At 42.4% G+C, this 9,056-nt stretch overlaps 1 protein-coding gene across 1 annotated transcript in view; it reads left to right on the top strand.

Moving 5' to 3' along the window:
• Positions 1 to 1,251: 1,251 nt before the first annotated feature.
• Positions 1,252 to 9,056, top strand: part of cep295 (centrosomal protein 295) — a 10,321-nt gene continuing 2,516 nt past the window's right edge. Inside the window, exons 1-11 of the mRNA XM_010777270.1 lie at positions 1,252 to 1,597; positions 2,302 to 2,502; positions 2,742 to 2,866; positions 2,958 to 3,051; positions 3,246 to 3,359; positions 3,446 to 3,586; positions 3,935 to 4,118; positions 4,456 to 4,614; positions 4,781 to 4,999; positions 5,478 to 5,575; positions 8,697 to 8,897. Of these exons, the coding sequence (XP_010775572.1) occupies positions 1,499 to 1,597; positions 2,302 to 2,502; positions 2,742 to 2,866; positions 2,958 to 3,051; positions 3,246 to 3,359; positions 3,446 to 3,586; positions 3,935 to 4,118; positions 4,456 to 4,614; positions 4,781 to 4,999; positions 5,478 to 5,575; positions 8,697 to 8,897 (1,635 nt within the window). The 5' untranslated portion in view covers positions 1,252 to 1,498. The remainder of the gene's footprint in view (positions 1,598 to 2,301; positions 2,503 to 2,741; positions 2,867 to 2,957; positions 3,052 to 3,245; positions 3,360 to 3,445; positions 3,587 to 3,934; positions 4,119 to 4,455; positions 4,615 to 4,780; positions 5,000 to 5,477; positions 5,576 to 8,696; positions 8,898 to 9,056) is intronic.

Below are 9,056 nucleotides of genomic sequence, written 5' to 3'. Positions count from 1 at the left end.
GTCCCTGTGTCCCTGTCTCACTGTCTGTGTGTGTGTGAACATATGTAGTAGGTTATATATATCCATTGTTTGTGTGTGTGTGTACCAGTCTGTCTGTGGGTGTGTCTGCTCTGATTAGATGATGTCACTCAGCTGTTCAGGGCCACAGTGGAGTTATGACATCATCACACAGGTGTTTGTGTTTGAGCTAACGACGTTATCATAACACCTGCGCTTGAGCCCAGAGATCAAAGGTTTCCATGGTGATGTGCAGTAATCAGTGAGAGGAGAGCTTTTCCAATGATCTAAATGAGAGATAAAGCTCTTACATGTGAACGGTTTGTTGAATAACCGTAACAGATATCGGTAAAACTTCAATGCGTGTAGCGTCTCAGGACTGTGGGGAGTGTCTGTGTGCTTTTTTTGTGCTTTTGGGTCAATAATGTGGCATTTTTGGCAGATTAACTAAAGGTGTGCAGCTGGTGCTGTGATGAAAGATGACGTTGCATTTACAATTGGCCTTGTCACTTCATGCCCTCAAGAGGCATTTTGTTTAATTTTTTAAAGGTCTTGTGATCATTTTAAAGTTGGAATGAAGTCTCTAGCTGAAAGTATGTGGAAGGAGAAGCATTTGGCGCAAGGTAAAAGGGAATTTGAAGGCTCCTCCCATTGACTTCCATGTTAAAAAAATAGTTTTTAAAAAGCTGAATATTTCAAAAAGTATGAAATATTTTGAAAAAGTTGAAAGTTTCTCATCGATTGCTGAAAAGGCTGAATAGTTTAATATTTGAATGGTTTCTGTAGCTGAAAGTATGCTGAAGTTATTCGACGGCAAAGTAAGCTATTTTTTTAAAATAAGAATACAGATTCGAAGAACTGTAAACAGCATTCCACTAATAAAGATTTGAAGAACTATAGCGGAATGCTGTATCTACACAGCATTCGCACGAATTAAAGAAGGAAAAAAGGGTGCTTTATTCCTGAGATTGTTATCCTGTATTGTTTAAATATTTAATCAAAGCACATGTCCAACTTTCTCTCTCCATTTTTCAGAATCTGGTTTTTACGGTTATTAGAATTTAGCAGTTTAGGTGCTTTATGATCCATATCGTTACAGATGCAAACATTGAGGGTAGGAAGTAGGAACGATATTTGGTGTCAAGAACTATGGTCAGGAACCATGACGTATTTTGATCAGCACGGAACGGGTAACGCGGGCAGTTTAAACTACCGGATGTGACGTTGTTTAGGACAATAACTCCCTTTTTAAGGTTGGCATGGCTTTCTGGTAATAAACAAAACGTACGATATGGATTTTGTATCCTGTCGGAGCTTCTTTGGTATTTTCATAAACAATTCAAATGTTTCAACCAGTCCTTAAACGCCTGTCTAATAAATCATGCTGTTGGTTGATGCCTTCAACAACATGCTAACTAGCCAATAACAACTCCCAGGGCTAACGGAGTTGCTAACTGTTTTTAGCTCTCTGGGAAATGTCTCTTAGTACATTTTGAAGAAGATGAAGAGGAAAGTGGCTAAACTGAGACTGAGCCCTAACGAAGAGGCTCGGATAATACGAGAGGAGCATGAGAGGAGGAGGAAGCGGCGGATTCAGCAGGTAAGGCGGTGATGTGGAAGGATTCTCAGACACCGATCAATGCACAAAGACATCTGAAAACACGGAGAGCATAGGTGGATAAAGATTAACTTAAGCTTTTAACTGCTTTGCACAGAAATAATTATTAATTTAAGAAAGTGTATATGCATTGTTGGTGAGTAACTAATTGAATTACATGTAATTTAACTAGTAAAGTTTGACCATATTTTCATTCATATTTGCATCGTAAATCAGGAGGTTATTAACTTTTTATTTTTTGCCTATATCATGCAGTTAACTACTAAAACTTCAGCCAAAAAAGTAACGAATGGTTGTATTTAGATTACATTTTGAATTAACAAAAGACTGCACTGACGAGTAGTCTGGAAATTCTATTCCATAAAGGAAGTCTGACCTGGTATATTAAGGGTTCAGCTCAGGATCAGTGTTACAGTCACGACTGTACTTGTTACTTTTTGGCATAGTTTGCAGTTTTTATTTTCAGTCCAATGGCAATCCACGGTAATCAACTCCAAGTGTGTGTGTGTAAAAATTAACCCAATAATGGACTTTGATCCATGGCTTCATAGCAAATTCACTTTTTTAGTATTGTACTCTCCTAAATGTCACTTACTAACATTAAAAAATCTGAGGGACAGGTGATAAATGAAATGGTTCTTTAACCTCAGAGTTGGTATGTATTTATATTTTGCATTGACCTCCAGGTGCGGGAGCAGCAGCGGTATATCTCGCTAAAGATCTGCAGAGAGGTGGAGCGCAGGCGGCAGCGTGAGCTGGAGCAGCTGGAGAAGGACCTGAGGCAGGACTGGGAGCGGAAGCAGAGGGACAAACTTCACACCCTGCAGACATTATACCAGGAGAGCCTCCAGCTGCTCGGCCAGGGACACAGGAGTGCAAAAGAAAATGTAAGATTACAAGAAGCTTTACCCTGTCTTCATTAGCTAGAGTTTCTGTTCCATGAATTGAACACAATACACCCTTTGAAGCTGTCCCTGACCTCTGTTTAGTTTGTTGACTCTGAACCTGAGATTAAATCCAAGACGAGGAACAGCTGAAACCAAAATGTGAACAAGACCATCACATAAAGATTAATACATTTTCCAAATCATTTAATATTTCTGTGGTCATTTTAATTTATTTGAAGGAACCCGACTTGGAAGCCATAGCTCAGAGGGAGGAGGAAAATAAGGTCAAAGCAGAGGAGCGTTACCGGGAAGCCATGAAGGAGCTCAAAACACAGAGGCTTAAAGACCATGAGGGGCAAAGCCGGTGAGCAGCAGAAACAATTGCTCGAAAAACATTATCATGCATTTGATCAAAATGAACTGAACAACAAGTCTATGCATATGTTTGTCTGTAGATCAACCATGGCCAGGAAGAAGGCACTACAGACAGAAAAGGAAAGATCAGCAAAAGTGGCCAGTCTCCCTAAGCCCCCCCCACACCCAATTCAGGTGATTTCTCTCCACCACTTATATGCGTTACACTGTTTTCCTGTTGTCCTGATAAGCCACCTGGATTTGCAAGCTGGCCTTTATCCTTTACAGAATTGATCAGCCTTGCAACTTTTACAAAATAAAAGTCATACCTTTCAAGTTTCAAAGGTTTTTAGTGTAGTCAGGGTAACATTGTCTTTTTGTTCAAGCAGAGCATTGATTTCAAGAACCCACATGTAGTGAAGAAATCTGATGTGAGTGCTTTTGCAGCCACACATTATCATATGCCTGACAGCACAGTGGACAGAGAGGCAGACACAGAGCAGGTAAGATCTCTGATTATTGTATTTACATAACCCCGCTTTGGTTCTCCCCTCCTGTTGGGATGTCTAACCTGTACTTGTGTCATCAGCCCAGTGCCCATGAGGGAGCTGAGCTGGAGATGAGGAGGCTGCAGGATTTAAAGAAGGAGGAAATGAGGAGGCGAGAGGAGCAGTTGGAGAAGGCTCGTCTCAGAGGGAATCAGGCGCTGAGGAGGGAACATCTGGAGCAGGTTAACTCACATCTTACTTTGTTAGAAGATACACACCAACATTGTTCACATGTATCTGACAGATGATATGCTCCAAAGCTACTTACCATCACTGTGGTGAAAACACTGTTGACTGATAGCAGGACAACAGCATTAGCCATAGTAGACAGATTGTCCTCATATGTAAAGACTATATATATCAATTTTTTTACCTGCTTTGCCACTTTTGCTTGTAACACGGTACATGTCCCCACTGCAGGAGGCATAAGGCATTCTGATTCTGAATAATTTACAAATTTGTGTCATAGAAACACAAATTATTATGGCCTTTTTTTTAATGTCGAATCTGTTTTTGGTGACAACCCTTAGGATCGAGAGCGATTGCTTGTTGAACTGGAGCACATGCAGCAGACAGACCTGCTCAGGAGGAGGCAGCAGGTTTTCCAGATGCCTTCTCAGATCTTCCAGCCTCTCTATAAGAGACAGGAGACAGCAGAGGACTACCAGAGGGAGATGGAGTTTGCCTTTGAGGACATGTACACAGGAGAGAGGAGTAAGTAAAACTCACCAAAAGCTTCATTGATAGTCTTTCCACTGCTCAAATAATCCCACACTCTCGTATGAGAGCTTGAAAAGTTAGACAAAGAAGGTTACATATAAAAAAGAGGAAACCATGTAACATTTATACTGGTTAACAACACTGCTTTCCGTTACATGAAACACACCTAAAAAGGAACAAATAAAAGGTCAATTGCATATTTCTAAAGGTTGTGGACCATTTGTGGCTCTGCTTGAATCCATGCACACAATTTCTAAGTAGCCAGAACATGTGGCTTAACTATTAACATTTTATTGGAACTCCCTTAAAGATTGACTGTATCTGATGGCAGGGCTTAAAGGAGACCTGGTGGTGCAGCTGGTTCCGGAGCCTCTGCCGGCTCTGTCCACAGGGAGCCAGGACCAGGAGCTGGACGTCACGCAGGATGAAATCCCCCCACAAGGAGCAGGAACCACACAATATGACCCCGAGCAGGAAACATCCGTTCAAGGTAAAGAGAGGCAGCAGATACAACCTAAACTCACAGGTTTTAAGGGTTTCAGCAAGGTTTGTAAAAAAGGTTTTGGGATATACACAAAATCAATACACACATCACGTGTTGTCCTTGATACTCGTCTTTACCAAGCCGAAACTTCACTCATGTTTTTTGGTTGCAGTGGAGCCCTCCAAGCCTGCTCCTAGACGGGCGTTAAGGAAGCTCTTGGATCGTATCAGGAACCAGAGGAACCATTGGACTGAGCAGAACTCTCATCTTCCTGCAGCCGAACCACCGACCCCCATCACAGATCAGATCCCAGAGCGGGACACCACCATGGACACAGGCTCTCTTAACAGCGAGGAGACACACAGCCTGGAGCCTGCCCCCTCCCCACCAGGTAGCTCACACTCTTCACACTATAATACAATCATTGTGATAGAAGTTTGATATTTGAGAATATTGAGATTCGTTTTTTTACTCTTTTTTTCACCCTGTTTTTATATTATTCTTCTGTTTTTACACCAAACATCATATTATGCTTGTAGTCGGACTACCTAATCCAAATATACTTTGCACTCAAACTTTGCAACAAGAAAATACTTGTGATTTTAGCCCAGACTCCCCATATTATCAAAAGCTATGACATATCTTTGTGCATCAGGAACTACAACACTATCCGACCTTACAAAGTGAAGCAATTTTAATACCGTTTATTTATTCTTCAACATTTCAATTATCTATGTACAACTCTAATCTTGGTCATTTTGTTTTTCTTCTCAGTAAATTACCCCCCTTCTCTTCAACTGCCATATAAGGATAAACTTAATAACATAATAATAGTTCATTTCATGTTCTCCTCTATTTTATTCAACCAGCGTTGAAGACAACGGAGCCGCCAGCTGCAGCAGACACTCAACTTCCAGATGTACTTGCCAACAGAATAAAACAGTTTGAAGAAGAACGAAAGAAAAGGGTATGTGTCTATTGCCATTTATGTGATACTGAGCGTGAACTATTTTCCTACACTGTATACATACATAGGAGCAGATCAGCTGACAGCTTTAAATGCTTGTGCTCCACATCCCATTGTGAAACGTATTATTGCAAACACTGGAAGGTCAGATTCTCAATGGAAACAAGCAGTTTGCTTTTAAGCTTACTAAAATGGTGAATCTCTGTGGTTTATTGTCTGTCGGTTTGTTTCATCACTTGAAATGACAACAAAGACATTCATTATAAGAAGAAGTAGGTTGATAAGTGAGAGGTTTCTTTGTGTCACACTCTTTGTCAAAGGTCCTTCTGTATTCACTGTTCCACAGTTTTTTTAAAGTCAGCTTCATTTGTTATCCCAGAGGCTTGATGCATTTTCCTGATAGGTCAGAATGCCTTTATCCAGGTGTTCCTCGTTACTCAATCAGCCCAGCTCCTAAAGCAGCAATGTGGCAGTCACCTCTCCTCGTGCATGACTTTTTGTTCTGCTTTGAATATGTTGTCTTTTTCAATAACTTCAGACCATGGCTTGGTTACCTGTTTTTAAGCTAGTACACTGAAGAAAAACAACAAAGTAATCAGCAGTGCGTGAGGATTTTGGGAGATCTAAGCTAATTTACAGATGGCCCTGAGCCCAATAGAGATTGCCCTGAAAAATGCGCGCGGACGAAATGGCACGAAGGGTTTGGGGGGCCTCCCCCTAGAACATTTAGATTTTTCCAGGTCTTACTGTAGATGTCTGGTGCATTCTCTAGACTGAATTATAAGATGAACCACCACAATATTATATTGTACAATTTCAATTGTATTCTTCATTTCACTTGTTTGTTTGTTCTTGTTTGCTCGCTTGCATGCCCTGCATAGCTATAAGAAATACTTAAGTTGTTGGTCAAGACACTTTCCATCTGATGAAGGCAAATGCCTTCCCAGATGTAAAAAAGTAGAAAACATTACATTCAGTTATAACTGCCAAAACAAACATTATTTACACTATTATGGCTCCTGTTAAAAATGTTTGTAATGTTATCTACTGTAAGTTGGTCGAATGAATGCTTCCTCATCCGGAAGCTGACCGAGCAGACCCGAGCAGCAGTCGAGAGGAGCCGAGCGCATCCGCGAAGCACACAAAATGGTGACGTCGGAGTTCCCGTTAGCCGTCAAATCTAAATCTCTTCGGTCAAAATAATTTCCCTTGAGCGCAATACCGCTTCAGTTGCGCCACTTATGTGACAGAGAAGAAGAATATGTGACAGACAATAATAGTCAATTCTAATGTCTAACTCTTAATGTGGAGAAAGAGATGTCCTGTCTGGGTTGATTGTGCGTTGATCTGTTGGTAATGCCTCGGGGTTCTGGTGGGCATGTAAACAAATGCATAATGCTGCGCTATACTTTGTGGCCTCACCCGGTTGCATAGCGACACTTATTGTTTAGGTGTCTTTTAATAAGCAGGTANGCCCCTTCGCCTCCAACCCCCCCTCCTCCCCCACATCTACAGGTGAAAATTACTTTTGCGACACATTTATCGCAAGGGCGGTGGAATCCACTCCAGGTATTTGGGCCAGCTCTGAGCAGAGGGCAGTGGGATCCTCTCCAGGAATTTGGACCAGCTCTGAGAAGAGGGCAGTGGAATCCACTCCAGGTTTTCGGTACAGCTGGGATTGTAACGGACCAGTGGTGGGTGTATAATATGGAGTAATAAGTGCGCTCAGATGACATGACAGTTGTGGGACATGGCGGTTAGTCGACCAGATAGATGTTATGGATGATTTTACGGACTGGGAGTAAACAAATCTGCGTTTGGAACCTCTATGGACATACCTCGGTCTGCGTAGAAGCCCGAGGCAATTGATGACAGACAAGCTTAGAGGAAGCGCAGAAAAGTTGTTGAGATTAAAAAGTTGGGAGACAGAGTATCGTAACATCGTAGTGCCGCGGTAGGATGCTAGCGTTAGCACAGCGCTGGCTATGGTTGTAGACCAGCGGCGCTGAAAGTGGAGCTGTTGGCAGCCGTCAGACAGGATGAGAGGTCAGTTGCAGGCTGTCCTTTACAGCAGATGGGGGGACCGGAGGCCGGTAGGAAGAAGAACCAGAGTCAGGGCCCACGGGGAGGGGCAGGACGAAGAATGGGGCTGGTTATTTGATGGATGGAGCAGCGTTAGCAGGTAGGTGTAGCAGGGTAGAGAACCAAAGCGTCCGTCAAAAATGGCAATCGGGTGTAACAAATATGTCCAGATCAGAACAAAAAAACAACAAAATAGTTAGCAATCTATAGCAGTAGAAAGTGGTCAGAAACTCTTAGATTAACACAAAGAAAGACGAGATTTTCGGACAGAGAAGCGGCGAACAGTCAACGCCAGCGTCCTCTCACGCCGAAGAAAAAAAGACGATAGGTAGTCCTATCATTAGCTAGAACTAGCTAGATCTGATCAATATGGACATAAACGCGAGTGAAGTCTAATCTGACGGGAGAGAGAGATCAGCTGCTGCCGACGAGTCGACATGCAGCTCTGCATGATCACATGCAGCGGTGAGCGGACAAAACACACACTTCAGGTTAGAATATCACACGTAGCTATTTTAATGACCTATCAAACTACCTAAACTAGTTATAGATATGTTTAGTTTTACTGTCGGGTCACTCATTACTGGATCCGCGAGCTGCATCATACTGGCATAATAGATTGCCCGATCGGGCAACCAGCAGGTGAGGCTTCATTGCCCGAGCTAAATACTAGATGGCCCCGGGCCATCGGGCAGTCCTTAATGTCGAGCCCTGAATCAAAATAAAGTTGCACATAAATAGGACACACACAGGAGCCTCAATCTGGGCTGCCTGGGAATTCCTGTGGAGAAGGATGATCTTCTTGATTCTACATTTCATACAAGGAAGTACCTGCTCGACCTCGTGCAAGACGTACAGATTTTATTTTGGGGGCTCTCATCTTTCAGTCAAACTGCCTGTCAAGTATCATATCTGTTTATTTAACCTCACTTAATATTAGTTATTCAGTCAGTAATTAGGGGCTCGGTTGAACATGTTGGTTTGTGATCTACCCTACATGTAACATGATTGCTGTTTTTAAACTTGTTTTTCTGTTCAGGATGAGGAGCTCGAGAGAGAGAAGCAGCAGCAGGTGGTTTTGCTCCAGGAGCTTGAAGAGCAGAAAGCCAAATTGGAGCAGATGCTGCATGAGGCTCAGCAGGAGAGAGAAGAGCTGAAGGCTGCTGTGACCCAGGAGGCTCCTATCAACCAACCAGAAGTACCCATCCATGAGCAGGAAGCCCCCTCTGTCCCTCCTGAGGTAGGCCTTTGAGCATTAAAGCTATCCCTGGTTAACCTGTTCTCATTATTTCTCTGAACTACTAATATTCCTGTCAGATCTGTTTTATCCTTTAAGATATCTTATGTGAAGTGCGTCAGAAAAATAACTTCAGCTATTTATGTATATATCTGCTTCTTC

Source organism: Notothenia coriiceps, unplaced genomic scaffold (genome assembly GCF_000735185.1).
Source record: "Notothenia coriiceps isolate Sejong01 unplaced genomic scaffold, NC01 NC01_scaffold00017902, whole genome shotgun sequence".
NCBI lineage: Eukaryota > Metazoa > Chordata > Actinopteri > Perciformes > Nototheniidae > Notothenia > Notothenia coriiceps.
This window is presented reverse-complemented; position numbering and strand designations above follow the sequence as displayed.